General features: G+C 35.8%; 1 protein-coding gene across 7 annotated transcripts in view; it reads right to left on the bottom strand.

Moving 5' to 3' along the window:
* Positions 1 to 4,219: 4,219 nt before the first annotated feature.
* The window catches only part of ZCCHC11 (zinc finger, CCHC domain containing 11), a 157,802-nt gene continuing 144,892 nt past the window's right edge, over positions 4,220 to 17,129 (bottom strand). Inside the window, exons 24-29 of one of the 7 annotated variants that reach the window (XM_014544783.1) lie at positions 15,253 to 15,368; positions 14,162 to 14,385; positions 13,118 to 13,218; positions 9,407 to 9,854; positions 7,146 to 7,304; positions 4,220 to 5,591 (exon numbers count right to left, since the gene is read on the bottom strand). In XM_014544783.1, coding sequence (XP_014400269.1) covers positions 5,524 to 5,591; positions 7,146 to 7,304; positions 9,407 to 9,854; positions 13,118 to 13,218; positions 14,162 to 14,385; positions 15,253 to 15,368 — 1,116 coding nt within the window. In that variant the 3' untranslated portion in view covers positions 4,220 to 5,523. The remainder of the gene's footprint in view (positions 5,592 to 7,145; positions 7,305 to 9,406; positions 9,855 to 13,117; positions 13,219 to 14,161; positions 14,386 to 15,252; positions 15,369 to 17,129) is intronic. The other 6 variants (XM_014544781.1, XM_014544780.1, XM_005872464.2 and 3 more) reach the window with 6 other exon arrangements.

Raw genomic sequence — 17,129 nt, 5'->3', positions numbered from 1 at the left:
AGAAATGTGTTCTCAGAGACAAAGAAAATAATGGATTTGGTGAGAGGCTGCTAATATAACAACCCAACTTAACCTTAGCCCAGTGGTTCTCAACCTTGGCTGCACATTAGAATCACCTAGGAATCTTTTTAAAATCCTGATTTCTGGGCCTCATCATTAGTAACAAAGAAACAATTTCCGGAGGATGAGGCCCAGAAATCAGGATTTTAAAAAGATTCCTAGGTGATTCTAATGTGCAGCCAAGGTTGAGAACCACTGGGTTAAAGTAAGAAGTTCTCCACAGTGATGGATCTGTTTTTTTTTAAATGCAAATGTACAAGTTCAAAGAAGAGATGAAAGGAGATGGAAAATTAACTTGGAAGAGAGTAAATGAAGATGAAAAACTGGAAAAATTAAACCTTAGAAAACAAAATACAAGATAAAGGTATTGAGAAAACAGGTTGGAGGGAAAAAAATAAAAGCTAAAGTGATAATAAAACAGATCTAGTCATTTTGGCTCAGTGGATAGAGCGTCGGGCCTGTAGACTGAAGGGTTCCGGTTTTGATTCCAGTCAAGGGCACATGCCCTATAAGTTTATAGGCTTGATCCCCAGTAGGGGGCAAATTAAATTAAAAGGAAGTTATAAGACTCAAATATTTGAACATTGCCTATATAGAAGTAATATAACCAGGAAATTGAGGGACTCTTAAGTGTGCTAGTTTCATTTTTTTCAAAACAGGAGTCATACTGTCTTTAAAATATACATACACTAAAAATAAATGATTCCAGCCTCTTAAATGTTTTCTATAATTGTCCTCAATTTTCAAGGGAAACTCAGAACTAGATTCTCTTGTAGAAGAAATTTTTTTAAAAATATATTTTATTGTTTTTTTACAGAGAGGAAGGGGGAGAGAGAGAGAGTTAGAAACATCGATGGGAGAGAAACATCGATCAGCTGCCTCCTGCACATCTCCCACTGGGGATGTGCCCGCAACCCAGGTACATGCCCCTGACCAGAATCGAACCTGGGACCCTTCAGTCCGCAGGCCGACGCTCTATCCACCGAGCCAAACTGGTTTCAGCTGTAGAAATTTTTTTTAAGTTGGGCATTTCTTCACTTTCACATTTTTTCATCTTGTTAAATCCAAGTAAAATTAACTTGCTATACTTAAACTAAATACAGCATATGAGCCCATTTTTGTAAAATTATATGTACACATATGTCTATAAGAGATGGTTGGAATGAATGAAGTTCACCAGATAACAGTATTTATTTCTGGTTGATGGGCTTTTGAATCCTTTAATACTTTTTTTTTTATATAGACATTTAAATTCTTTACAAGGAAAATGTGAGATCTTTGGAGAAAGCTTTTTTTATAAGCTTACCAACATATTTCATATAGTTTTCCAGAAATGCAAATTGGTAATCACTTTTCTGGGTGGTAATTTGGCAGTATGTCAGAGGAACCTTAGAATTTCTATCCTAATTCCATTTATAGAAATTCACCATAATATAGAAACATACACAAAAACATCTTATCCCAGAAATGAAAATAGACCACTTACATCATATACAAAAATTAAAAAATGGATTAAAAGACAAAATTGAAATGTCAGGCCTAAAATCATAAAACTATAAGAAAACACAGGCAATAAATTTTGGGCATTGGTCTTAGCAGTAAGTCTCCTAGGGCAAAGATAATAAAAGCAAAAATGAACAGATGGAACTACAACAAACAAAAGCTTTTATACCACAGAAGAAACAAAGGCAACCTACTGAACTGGAGAAATTATTTGCAAATAATATATCCAATAAGGGGTTAATATCCAAAATATATAAAGAATTCATACAGCTTGGCATCGAAGAAACAATTAGATTAAAAATGGACAGAGGACATGAATATAGATATTTCTCCAAAGAGGACATAGAGGTGGTTGACAGACACATGGAAAGATGCTCAACATCACTGATCATTAGGGAAATGCAAATCAAAACCACAAAGAGAGATGACCTCACATCAGTAAGAATGACTATTATCAATAAATCAGCCAGGCAGGTGTGCCTCAGTGGTTAAGCGTCAACCCACAAACCAGGTCACGGTTTGATCCTTGGTCAATGGCACATGCTGGAGCTGCATGCTCAATTCCCAGTAGGGGCTGTGCAGGAAGCAGCTGATCAGTGAATCAATCTTATCATTGATGTTTCTATCCCTCTCTACCCTTCCTCTCTCTGAAATTAATAAAAAACATTTTTTAAAAATAGTAAAAATAAATCAACAAACAAGGATGTGGAGAAAAGGGAACCCTTGTGTACTGTGTTGGTGAGATTATAAATTGGTGCACCCATTATGAATACAGTATGAAAGTTCCTCAAAAAATTAAAAATAGCCGAAACCGGTTTGGCTCAGTGGATGAAGCGTCGGCCTGCGGACTGAAAGGTCCCAGGTTCGATTCCGGTCAGGGGCATGTGCCTTGGTTGCGGGCACATCCCCAGTGGGAGATGTGCAGGAGGCAGCTGATCGATGTTTCTCTCTCATCGATGTTTCTAGCTCTCTATCTCTCTTCCTTCCTCTCTGTAAAAAATCAATAAATTTAAAAAAAAAATTAAAAATAGAGCTACCACATGACCCAGCAATTCTTTCACTTCTGGGTATTTATCTGAAGAAATCCAAAACACTAAAAAAGATATATGCACCCCTATATTCATTGAAGTATTATTTATAATAGCCAGAAATGGAAGCAACCTAGGTGTCTATTGATAGATGAATGGATAAAGAAGATGTAGTACGTATATACAATGGAATATTTTGCTCAGTCATAAAAAAGAATGAAATCTTGCCATTTGGGACAACACAGATGGACCTAGAGGATATTACTACAAAGTGAAATAAGTCAGAAGAGAAAGACGAATACCGTATAATTTCACTTATATGTGGAATCTAAAAAAACAAAAAACCATAAACTCAACAAAAACAAACTCATAGATACAGAGAACAAATTAAGGGTTGTCAGATGGCACTGGAGGGGGATGAATTAAGAAATACAAATGGCCAATTATAAAAATAGTCATGGGATATAAAATACAGGATAGGGAATACAGGCAATAATGTAGTAACTATGTATGGTGCTAGACTTATGGTGATCACTTCATAAGGTATATAAATGTCTAATAACTATATTTTACACCTGAAACTAATACTGTATGTCAACTATAACTGACAAGTAAATTTTCAATTATCCCATCATTTTTACTTTTTTAAATATAAATGAGAAAAAAATAGCAAAAATGTCTGTCTTAGGGACTGAACAAATCACATAGTTCATCGACATATCTTTGAATTATATTTAATGGCAAGGGAAAATATTAATGTCTCCATGTCATTAATTATGCAAAAAAATTTCAAAACTACATAAATTTAAGTGTGTGTATGTGTTCTCTACATAAGGTTGAATAATTTGCCCTTTTCAATTGCTCTACAATAAATCTGAATAAAAACTTTTTAAGGTTACAACTTCCATTAAATGTTTGCACACTTACAAACTATAAATTACAAAAAGTGTCTTCTATTTTTCAACTAGGAACAGTTTGCCAGTTATTGAACACTGGCAATTGCTGAAGGAGGGACAAGTGAGATGCTGAAAATTACTCTACAGTATATAACTTTCATATAAAGAAAACCTAGGTTACTGGGGTTTATTGCCCTTAAATACTTTTTGCCAGGTCATACAGTCATTTCCTTTAGGAGGGAAGGCTGAGCTGGGAGCAGTCTCTTGTTGAGTATTATTTTCTTTTTGATGAAAATTTCAAATATATACAAAAGAACAAGTTGAACACCCTGTACACCTCATAACCTGTTCTCTAAAACCTGAAAAGGAGGTGAAATACTTGAACACTAAAACTTTAAAGAAAATCTTGAATGTTCCAAGTAACATTTTTAACACAAAAGCATTACACTGGGCCAGCTATCTCATTAACAAATGAGTTAACTCCACCACTTAGTAGGATTCTGAGGGATGCCGAAGCTTTAATATGAAAAAGTAACAGTAAATACACCTGATCTTAACATTTAATAAATACCTTTTCAGGACTGTAAATATGGCAGGAAAGCCCTCAACCTCCTGCAATAGATTTCAAGCATCTTCCATGTTGGAAAATATGGCAAAAGCCCAGGTAGTCTCTCCTATTTTAAGTAATGCATATCTGAGGAAGCAGAACAAAGATAACACACTCACTGTCCATAAAATACAATTCTTTTTACTTATTCTGTACATTCCAAAGAAATCTATAGCATCATTTAGCAAATCTGGCAAATTTCTTTGAGGGATTTAAACAAAATGACTTTACCTCAATGTATTAGTATCAAAAACAGCTAAAAAAATCTACCAACAGTGACACAAGTTTGAATTCCTACTATAATTACGGACCACAAGTATTATTGGTAAACACCAACCTGGCAAGTATGCTTTCCAGGCAGTAGTTACAGGACTCAGAACGGATAGTCTGACTAGTGTTCCTCAGTAAAGAATTACCTTCCTTTCACTCTCATTGCCAGTATCAGTCTCTGTTTAAAAATTCTCCTTCAAAAGATGTTTCAATTTTATTTCCGACATGTTTAAATGTGTTACCTTTGAAACTCACTTTATTGTTTTGCACCTAAATTTTCTCAGTGATAAAATGGAGACAGCATTTGCTTCTATCTACAGCATATAGGTGTGAGGATCCAATAAAATAAGGACCATGAAAAAAATCCTTGGATTTCTAAAACTATGTCTGTGAGTTACAATACTAAATTCTCTGAGAATAAAACAAGTCTCTGAATTGTTACATTATACCTCCATCATCTAAACAACCAGATGAATTAACCAAATTTGACTCTTGTCAAAAAGATTTATTAACTTAAAATAGAATTACTTCAAATACAGATAAAAGCAACTTTCTGTTCAAGTCTGAATATTTTCAATATACTGTACAAGAATGTAAAAGAAAAAAATTCTGAATCTTCATGTTGTAGTTTTATTTTATTATTTTTTTTTTACCTTTTAAAAAGTTTTCGGCACTACAAGGTTCTGTAAAGAATAGAAGTGACAAATTTAAAACACATGAAAGTCTTTCTAATTCTTAAGAACAATATATATAAAGTCTGAAGCAACCAAAGTATGAATACAGCTAATAGAAAATAAAGAATGTAATTTTTTAAATTCTCTCTTTATACAATTCATCAAGGTTAAACAAAACATAAAATTCCCTTAAAAATAGGGTAATAAAATAGATGAAATTTGTATCACTCAATTTGGTGATACTAGTAAAAACTATAGTTCATATTTATATACAAATAATACAGTTCTTAAAAACAGTCTTAGAATTTAAATAAGCTATCTAAACGTGTTAAAATTTTAAATCAGGACCTGATTTGTTTTGCTTTCCATTAAATGTCACTTTTTCTGCTGAATGTAACTGACATTGAGGTACGGATACCCTTGAGACAGCAGGATTGGCTGGTTGCTGTGCATCGGTAGACCAGCTGAAAGAAAATGGACTCGCATTACTCCGACACGTTTCCTCTTGGTGGGTGGGGACAACGCTCTCTACACCGACGGGTGGCACATCTGTCTGTTGGACACAACACAGACAGGAAACTGAAAGGCTTGTGCCTACTTATCTGATAACCCCCTAGAATTAACTTGCAGCTATTCTTTTTTTCTATTTATACAGTGAAGAAGTGACTAAGCTGGGGGGGGGGGGGGGGGGGGGGAGAAAATGTAGGTATGTGAAAGCAAAGAAAGAAGACAAAAGAGAGATGGAGCGGAGGAATCAAGGGGAACAAACCCACCAGGGAAGAACTTCAGACTCTACTCCTAAAAAGGCTTGTATGACCAATGAAACTTCCCTCAGCCCTAGTTCTTTGCTTAGAAGAAAAAAAGAAGTCATCGTCAAGGTTCTGCCAATCTATAATACTGGGATGCCCCAGCAAAACATGGATAGTTTAGGAAACCTGACAGTCATACCAGTGGCTTCCCCTTAAAATTATCATTTCATTCAGTCAATATTTCCTGAGTATATTTCTTTAATTTCTTGAACTCCTAAGTTTAACTGTAATAACTCTGATTCTAGTTTTTTGAACTAGCTTAACGAAGAGCTGAACATTCCCTACTAGGATTGAGATACCTCTGAGGCAAGTAGGCTAGATAAAATCATCCAAGTTCCTTGGCTTTCTCCTTAGTTTGTAATATTCATTACTTAGATTAAAGCCATTACTGGTACATTAGTACCAAGAGAATATAACGAATTCTAATGTCATTCAAATCTTAGTTTTACTAATCATGTCACTACTCAACTCAAAAACTTCTATTAGAGCCCAACCAGTGTGGCTCAGTGGTTGAGCACTGACCTATGAATCAGAAAGGTCATAGTTCAATTCCCAGTCAGGGTACATGCCCGGGTTGCAGGCTCAATCCCCGGTGGGGAGCATGCAGGGGGCAGCCCATCAGTGATTCTCTCTCATCATTGATGTTTCTATCTCTCTCTCTTGCTCTCCCCTTCCTCTCTGAAATCAATAAAAATATATGTTAAAAAAAAGAAACTTCTATTAGATCCTGACTTCCGAATAAACTGAGTCCAAACTCTCATGATATGGCCCCAGTCTACCTTCTCTAATCTCTTCACCTATACAGTCTTTCCCATTTACCTCATCCTCTAGTCCTATTATTTTCTCTTTTTTCCTCATGCCAGGCAGGACTCAGAAATTTTGCATATATTATTCCCTCAGCTAAAAACACTCCTCTCTAATCTCTAGAAAATATCTAGGGAAAAAAATCCTGTACCTCTTTCAAGATCCAGTTCAAATGTAAAAATCTTGTGTGATTTGATCCCTGGTGCCCATATTCTGCTCTCACTGCTAAAGCAACGTTATATGATTCCTCTACGCTCCTATCCTTTTCTATTTTACATGTCTGGCTCTCCTAATAAAATACCAGTATGCATTAAGTATGGGAGTCTTATTTAATTCTTGCTTGAGCAATAAGCACCTATCATAGTCTGACAAACAGTATGTTTTCTCAAATGTTTACTGAATGCATGAATTCTCACTCCCAGATCCTGACCTTCACAAAGGCTCCTTGTCCCAGAACCCACCCAGCACATTAATAAATTGGTAAGCAACAGTACCTTGAGTATAGAAAGGTTTGTTGGGCTGAAATCTGGCATTTCCCTGATGCATGAAGTTTTGATGCAAACCATAAGGCCACGAAGCTGGGACAAGAGGAAAATGGGGGCGTGGTGCATGTTCCCAAGGAATTGGAGGATTTAGTCCTGGAAAGCCTGGTTCTGCATTTCAATAAGAAAGAAAAGACATTTTAAAACATCAGTTTGTTCACTCATATGGTTCTTCATTCCACAAAGAATACCTATGACTGGCAAGAACTATGCTAAATGCAAAGGATACCAAAACATTTTTTTTAAAAAAATCAAACACTGTCATTGTGCTCAATTTACTCATATAGGAGACATATAGAATATATATGCAATAATATGTTGCAATTGCTATAACATCAGTAGAAGGTGTTCAAAGAGAGGGCTAGCCAAGTTGTTCAAGGATAAAGTTTTCCCTAAGATAACTGACTAAAATTAAGTTTTAAACTACAAGGAACAAGTTATGTAAACTGGGGCAAGGATGGCATTTTAGACAAAAGGAACAGCATGTTTAAAAGTCAGAATGCAGAAAAGCACAGTAAATTTGGGAAGCTTCAAAATAACTGACAAAACAGAAACAGGGGTAAAGGGAGGAAGTGGTAACAGCAAAGGCTGAATAGGTAGGTAGGATTTGTATTTCAATAAAACCTTAGTACATCATTGAGGAGTTTACATTTTATCCAAAGACAATACCAACTATCCTAATTATATCTTGGCCTGAAAAGCGATTCTATTTATTAGAAGCTGAGGCACTGTTGTATAATACTTGAGAACTACGGTTTAGAGCCAGCAGGTCTAATAAGTTCAAATCATAGTTACAAAAATTACTAAGGCTCAATTATGAACCTCAGGTTGTTGTGAGGATTAAATTAGATAACAAAAATGAAAGTGGCTTGTACAAGTTCTGGTATATAAGTAGGCACTCAAAAAAATATGACTCCTATACTTTCTCTGGCAAACTATACCCACCAATCTACTTCCCTTTGAGATGATCTTTAAGTGTAGTATCCTCTGTATCTTCTGGATTATTATTGGTGGTTTTTCTCATTTAGGGTCACAATGAGGCAAGAAATAATTGAAAGACGCTACCCTTATTCATTAAGTATCCTATCAGAAACTCAAATTAGGAGATATAGTCTATGGAGGAGTAGGGAGCAAGAAAACTAAAACCCATACTAGCTGCATACAATGAATGGGCTTTGCTTGAATATCGATTCAAATAAGTAAAAAATAATAATTTTAGAGAAATAGGGGAAAAGGAACATGGGCTGGGTATTAGATAATCCTGGGTATGGTCTTGATTGTTTTTAAGAGATAAAGTTTACAAGAAAATTTGATACAATGTCTCATATTTGATTAAATAATCAAGCCCCCAATTTTTTTAATGGCAAGAAGGGGTCAGATAAAAGAACAGCAAATGTTGGTAACTATTAAAGCTGCTACAGGGATAGGGAGAATTCATTATATTTTACTCTCTCCTTTTGTGTACATTTCAAATTTTCCATAATAATTTTTAAAATAAAAATTATTACTAAAAAGCTGGATACAAAACTAGATTTATGGCATATATGAACTATTTATAAATATGCAAGTATTAGAAAATGAATGGGTGGCAATAAACCAAAATATTACTTAGCAATTATGTATAGGAATTAAGATTATGAATGATTTTCTTTTTCAAATGTCCTATAATCAATATCTATTACTTAAATATCAGAAAAAATATTTTAATGCTACAAAATGCTACCAATATCTCTTTCTTTCCAAAGACTTGCTTCTTATTGGGAGATAGTAAGAATCTAGGGCAAAGAACACAGGCTTTGAAGAAGAAAATTGGATTAAATCTTGGATCTACTATGATTTATTATCATAGCATGATAGTTAAGTTACTTAACCCTTCAATTTTTCAACTGTAAAATAAGTGCTAATAATACATACACAAAGCAGTGTTGCAGTCAAAATTTCAAATACGAAAAAGCTAACATTTATGTATATTACATTTAGTATTCATAACATTTCTGTGAGTTAGATACTATTCAATCCCTATTTTACAGATGAAACCAATGCACAAAGAAATTAAGCAACTGCCCAATGCCACATAATAAATGGTCCCTCCACAAATATTGCTTGTCATCCTTTTCTTCACATTTATTTCCCCAAGTTCAACCAGTAATACTAATCACCCAAACTTTTCTACAGACAGACAGACAGACACAAAAGAAGGAAAAAAGGGTTACCCGAATTCCCCACTGCACCATTGTTCACCAGGGAATTTGGAGCCACAGTACGAGGCCAGTGTCCATCATGAGAGGAGTTTGGGATTGCCACAGGTCTGGCAGCAGGCTGTGCAAAGATGATGCTGGGATCGTTCAGGCCAATATTGCTGGGGGCACTGCCTGGTGCAGAGTGGAGCACTGGGCCATGGATAGGCCAGGATGGGGCAGGGATCTGGAGGGGATGCATTGGCAACAATCCCATATTGTGCATGGGAGAATACTGAGCTGGTGGTGACTGGGGAAAGTTATATATAGGCATCTGGACCTGATGGGGGGGCTGGGCTCCCTGCTGAGGTGGGCCAAGTTTGGGTTGGGATCCTGGCTGGGATGAAGCCTGGGTAATGGCAGCTGATTGGGAAGAGTTCTGTGGAAATGGTTGGGGCTGGGGAGAATAAGATGGTGAATCAGACTGCAAAGGAAAAAAAAAGATACATTTTTAAATTAATTTATAAACATCTTAATTTTATAAAAGCAGAGATTATCAAAATAGAAAATTATGGAGTTATTTCATTAGAACATTAAAAAACAGAGCTCTATGACGTACATAACAAATAGCAGAATCCCATATTACATGAAGGTAGAATTTTTGGCAAGGTTCTCAAACCCACCCTCCTATAGGTATTACCTCATAAACCTTTTTACTGCCCAAAGGAGAACCCAGAAATCATTCTCATCATGTAGAACCCACATTTCCAATTGTAACTAGAAACTTATATCTAAATATCTCACAGTCACTTTCATTCAGTCCTTCAACAAGTATTTACTAAGTGTCAACAATTATATACTAAGCATTGTTCAGAAATTAAAAATACAATACTCATAGGTATGCTCTCATGGAGCTTAAAATTTGTGGGGAAAGGAGAAGGAGCAGATCACGATTACATAAGCAATCACAACAAAGTACAATTATTACTATGAAAAAGAATGTAATAGTGTACAGTGTATACTGAAATCACAGAGCGACACCTAAACCAACTTTGGAAGAAGAGGGAAGGTAAGATGAAAGAAAGGAAACCAAGGAAAGCTTCACAGAGAAAATGACCCTAAGTTGAGACTCCAGGGTAAGTAGAAACCCATCTGATTTAAAAGGGTAGGTATAGAGTGTTTCAGCAGAGGGAACAACATGACTGAAATCTGTAAGCACAAAAACATGTGGCTTTTCAAGTAATCGGAACCTAAAAGTTTATTATAAGGGAAGGGGAATGGCAGATCTGAGACTGAAGAACTACATAGGGGTAAATAATGAAGGTTCGTTCCTATAGGCGCTATAGTTTAGACTCTATCCTGAGGGCATTGGGAAACCACTGGAGGGTTTCAAACACATCAGAAACATGATCAATCTGCATTTTAGAAAAAATGTTCTGGCTCAATAGGAATGAATAGAGAATATTTTAAATAAAAGACTGTTGAGACTGTTTAAAAAGCTGCTATAATAAATACAGAAGTCCTGAGATGATGGTAGCCTATGCCAAGGAAATACAATATAGGGACAGAGGAAAGCAAATGGCTGAGCCAACTTTTTTTTTTTAAATCCTCACACGAGGATATGATTTTTAATTGATTTTGAGAGAAGGAGAGAGGAGAAGAGGGGTAGAGGGAGGGAGAGAAAGAGAGAAGGAGGGAAGGAGGGAGAGACACACCCACACATCAATGTGAGGATAGAGAAACATTGATCAGTTGCTTCCCACATGTGCCCCAACTGGGGATCCAACCCACAACCTAGGTATGTACCCTGACAGGCAATTAAACCTGCTACCTTTTTGGTATACAGGATGACGCTCCAATCAATTGAGCCACCTGGTCACGGAGAGCTGATTATTTTAATATGCACAAATACTAGAACTTGGTGACTGATTGTATGTGAGGGTTGAGTGGCAGGGAGTAGTTCTGGAAACTAGATAGTGGGATCATTTAATGAAATGGAGAACATAAGAGAAAGAGGGGAGTTGGAAAGAACATAAGCTACATTCTAGACATGATGAGGTTGAAGTGCTTTGTGAGACATCAGAATAGGAACATCCATTAGACTCTTCCCAAATCTCAGCTGACAGAAAAGTAAGTGCTAGAAGCAGAGAATGAAAATTAGAGACAGTATAGGAAAATGGCTTAGAGCATAGGTTTTGGAGACAGCTTGAGGGTTTAAGTTCTGGTTCCAAGTAATCTGTTGACCTCAGGCAAGAAACTCAAACCTCAGTTTCTTCACCTCTAAAATATAAATAACAGCCCTAACCGGTTTGGCTCAGTGGATAGAGCGTCGGCCTGCGGATTGAAGGGTCCCAGGTTCGATTCCAGTCAAGGGCATGTGCCTTGGTTGTGAGCACATCCCCAGTAGGAGGTGTGTAGGAGGCAGCTGATCAATGTTTCTCTCTCTTGCCCTGACCGGTTTGGCTCAGTGGATAGAGCGTCAGCCTGCGGACTGAAGGGTCCCAGGTTCGATTCCGGTCAAGGGCATGTACCTTGGTTGCGGGCACACACCCAGTAGGAGGTGTGCAGGAGGCAGCTGATCGGTGTTTCTCTCCCATCGATGTTTCTAACTCTCTATCCCTCTCCCTTTCTCTCTGTAAAAAAAATCAATAAAATAGAATTTAAAAAAAAAATGTTTCTCTCTCATCAATGTTTCTGGCTCTCTATCCCTCTCCCTTCCTCTGTGTAAAAAATCAATAAAATATATTTTAAAAATAATAAAATAAAATATAAATAATAACAATCTACCTCAAAAGTTTTTGTGAAGATTAAACAATACATGTAGAAAACATAAACACCAAATTCAGGATAGTAGATACATTTTAGTGGGCTCCTAAATGTTCTTCCAAGACTCTCCCTATTACTAGTTTTCAAATGTTCTATTTTTTCTAAAATGCAGATCACATCAGCTTTAACATATTTAAGAGTTAACAGCTTTGAAACTACATCAACTTGGGTTTGAATCTTTTAATTTCTTGTTCTCAGCTTCCCAATTTGTAAAATTTGACAATACTAATTACCTACCATTTCACATGGCCACTGAAAGTATTAAATTTGATAAGTGTGAAGCACTAAAGCACAATGTCAGGTTTATAATAAATATTCAATTAATATCGAATTAATATAAGAAGTGCAAGGTGAATACAGATTCAGACAAAGATTAAGAGTAACTCAACAAAGTTAATATGAAACCTGTGAATCTGAATTCTAATTCAATACTCTGTCTTTTACAGGGTATATTTCACTAGGTATCCATAACAGCTATAAGAAGACAAACAAAAGTTTCAAGCAAGTGAAATGCCATGTGTGTATTGCTCCAACATACCAAACCCCTAATATAGCTCAATTTTTTTGTCTATTTTTATTAATGATACAGATATCTTTACACTGGGCAAAACCTGCAACTTCAAAGTCATTAACTTATTTTAATCTAACCAACAACCTTATTAGGTAGTTATCTTATTTTACAAATAAGGAAGGAAGCAGGCTCAATGAAGTTAAGGAGCTTGCTCATAGGTATAAACACAAATCTGCATTACCCCCCAAATAATGATCCTTTCTACTTCATATGCTTAGCAAGGACCCTCTAAAAAGCACTATGTAATCTGGAAGATTGCATTTACCAGTCTGAAAGATCAACACTGTCACCCAGCCAAAATAGTGCTATCTCCCGGCCAAGATTAACCCCTTTGCAGGCAGAGTACTTACACATTCTGAGGACTGTCTAGTCCTTATGGATTGATCACCCTGTTGCTGGGATGAATTAGCCACTTGTTGGGCATTTACAAGGTTGCGAACCAGCTGGGCTGCTAAGAGAAAACATTAGAAAGAAAATCAAAAGAAAGAAAACAGCAGAGGAATGACAATCTAGAGTCTCAAGTCTAAGATTTTATAAACTTGGACTTTTAAACTATGAAATGTTAGCGAAGGACTTACAACAACTATTTTTTAAAGCCATTTTTCAATCCTGATCATTAGAAAATACAATGGTCCTAGAAACCAGAACAAATGTCACACTGTTTTTCTTAAGGAGACAATATATTTATTTGAGAAATTACCTTCTGTAGTAAGAATCTGAATAACTGAAAATCATCACTTCTAAAATATTTTATTTTTTTCTTTCAATACACTCTCATTTGGGTTTTTAATTCTTAAAATTCCTTATGAAATATAAAAAGAACAGATCTCCCTCTCTCTTATATATATTCCCAGAAGAAAACTTCTCATTAATTTGAGGGGGGAGAGGGGCGCGAGAGAGTTAACTTCTGTTAACTTTTTTTTTTTTTAATTCAGAGAGAGGAAGGAAGGGAGAGGGAAAGATACAAACATCAATGATGAGAAATATCAATTGGCTGCCTCCTGCATGCCCACCTACAAGAGATCAAGCTCACAAGCATTTGCCCTGACCGGGAATCAAACTGTAACCCCTGGTTCATGGGTCAACACTCAACCACTGAGCCACACCAGCTGGGCTGTTAACTTTTATATTGAGAGAAATAGAGTGTGACTAAAATCTAAAGAATACTTAGAGGAAATTGACTGAATACAACAGACTGCTAAGACCTAGAAAGTGAACATATCCAAATACTGTTCATTCAAGATAAAAGCCTGTCTAAATTTTATCTTTTTAAGAAATCATAAGGTCCAATATCATACAGCTAGGTTTGGAACAGAGAAGAATTAGAGTCCTTAGAATGACATCAATATAAATTACTTCATTTTCACCAGAAAATATTAATCTTTTCTATTTACCTGCCACACTGCTATTCCTCTGACGGGCCAGCTTGACCTCTGGGCACTCCCTTCTTACATGTCCCGCATCTCCACATATGAAACATCTGAGGTCTCGTGGTTCTCTGAAGTCTCGAGTTTCATGGAGGTCTCGAGGGTCCAGAAGGTCTCGAGAGTCTTTCTCTTCTTCATTCCCTTCCTTCTCTTCTTCACTGTCTTTCTTCTTTACTCTAAACAGTAAACTGCTGATACCAATAATGTGGGGCTAGGGACTTGTAAACTGAGGGAGTCACAGAACAACTAAACTATACAAGAGTCTCACAATTAAAAGAACTAACATGCCCATGTTTCATGCATCTTTTTGAAGGCAAAGGAACTCACATTTATAGCACACCTACTCATATAGCAAAAACTGGGTATCCAGTACTTTTATAGTAAAATATCAAATTAAAAACATTTTTAAAACATCTAAGTTTAATCTTGCAACAATCCTTAGAGATTGGTATTTATTATCTTTATTTTACAGGGGAAGAAACTGGGGTTTAGGGAAGATAAGTATCTTGCCTAAACTTAGCAAATAAAATAGCAGTGATAAAAACTAGAGAGCCTGTTCTCCCTGAAAAGTGCTAAGCCTTTATAATTAGGAAAGACATGCTAACTAAAGAAGGGATTTTCCTGGCCTATTAAACACAGTACATATATATATAATGCAGGAAAGTATTTTTCATAGTTATATTTTTAAGGGGTACATAAAATGCATATTCCTTAAAGTAAATGTTATATACCTCACAGCATATACCTAAAAAATTCAGTTAATTATATTTTAATTATCAGTAAGACTGTGAGGTCGTCAGCCAGAATCCCATGACTTGGTCTTTTTTTTTTCTTTTTCTTGGCTCCTAGCACAGTTCCCAGCATACAGTAGGTGTCAATAAATGCTTATTCAATTAAAAAAACAAAACATTAAATAAATGAATGAACATTATGAGACACCATGGTACCACAAATAAAGCCCTGAACTTTCTCACTTAAAGATATCTGAACACAGTTGTAGCTACAATTGACCTTAACTTTAATTTCCCTGTAACACTGATACAAAATCATTTGCCAACCTTCTCCTTTTAGGACAGTCTTTCATGTAGTGGCCTATTTTTCCACAAACACGGCAACATCGATCATTGGGAGCCAGTTCTCCATCTGTTAATACTCTGGAATCAAAGAAGTACTCCTAGGGAGAAAATACAACTTTATTAGAAAAAAATCACTATAAACTTTTTAAAACAAATGGAAAGGAGACCAAGATGCAAAAGTGGTTTTTTAAAAAAAGAAAAGAAATAATAACAAATATTTCACTGCAATTAAAATGATGTAAAAATGAGATTAATAGGAAACAAAATGAAAACACACAAAAAAACTAACAAAAAAAATGAGATTCAGAATTATCACCATCAATATCTCAGTTGCTAACAGTACCAAACACTTTACATCCACACAGTTTTCTCATTCATCTGCAGCATCTCTGCATAATATCTCAATATAGTAGATACTATATTCATTTTTATTTCATACTTGAGGAAACTTAGCTTCAGAAAAGTCATTTGCCCATAGTAAAAAAGCTGATAAGTAGCAGATAAAGAAAGGATTTAAAGCTAAGTCTATTTGACTCCAAAGCTCATGCTTATTGCTATAGCAGGCTACTTCTAGAAAGAAATTATTCTCTGTATAAAAGAGCTCTATGTAAATAAGAAAATCTTTTGATGTTTTTAGTATTTTTTAAATTGATTTTAGAGAAAGAGGAAGGGGAAGAAAGAGAGAGAGAATCATCAATGAGAGAAAATATCAACATCGATCTGCTGCCTCCTGCATGCCCCCAGCTGGGGATCAAGCCCATAACCTAAGTCATGTGTCCTGACCAGGAACCATCGAACTGGTGACCTCTTGGTGCATGGGTCAATGCTCACCGGCTGGGTGAACCAAGCTCACTTTTGTTTATGAGAGTACCTTCTAAGCTTTAGCTCCATTTGGCACTATCACAAAGACTAGCTTGTTCTGACAGTACACATATCTCTGGAAAGCAAGAAAAGATATCTCCTTGGTGTTCTTCAAATCTATCTAGAGTCAAGGATAAAAGTAGGAGACATACTCACAATAATAAGTATTGGTGAGGATGCAGAAAAACTAGAACACACATATATTGATGGTGGAAACATAAAATAGCACAGCTGCTTTATAAAACAGTTTGGCAGTTCCTAAGAAAAGTTAACATAAATTTGTCAAAACGACCCAGCAAGTCCACTGTTAGGTATATACATACCCCTAAAATGAAAACATCCATCCAGACAAAAATTTGTACAGAAATATTCACAGCAGTGTTACTCATAACTGCCAAAAACTATAAAATACACAAATGGCCAACAAGTGAATGGATGGATAAAATGCGATATATATCCATTCAATCATAAAAAGGAATGAAGGAATGAAATTTTGATACATGCTACAACATGAAGAAGCTCTAAAGAGATTACACTAAATGAAAGAAGTCAGTAACAAAAGGCTACACATTCTATGATTCCATTTATATGAAATATACACGATAAACAAATTTACAGAAACAAAAAGTAGATTAGTGGTTTGAGGAGTGGGAGAGAGAACGAATGGGGATTGACTATTAATGGGAACAGGAGTTTCCTTGAGAGAGGATGAAAATGTTCTAAAATTAGATTGTGGTGGCAGTTGCACAATCCTGCAAGTATACCAAAAAACACTGTATTGCTCACTTTATATGGATGAATTATACAGAATGTGAATTATATTTCAATAAAGCAGTATTTTTAAAAATTCCTCACATTTACTACTGATGAAACCAATGTAGCTAAATAAAATCACCATATTTTTTTCCAGGACAAAATGAAGGCCTTTCTCAATTCACTCAGTTGCCTAAGGCAGAAACCTAGGAGTCATCCTCAACTTCTTCTCCTGCACCATAACC

Source organism: Myotis brandtii, unplaced genomic scaffold (assembly GCF_000412655.1).
Source record: "Myotis brandtii unplaced genomic scaffold, ASM41265v1 scaffold382, whole genome shotgun sequence".
NCBI classification, from domain to species: Eukaryota; Metazoa; Chordata; class Mammalia; order Chiroptera; family Vespertilionidae; genus Myotis; species Myotis brandtii.
Note: the sequence above shows the minus strand (reverse complement) of the source record. Positions and strands in the feature narration are given on the sequence as shown.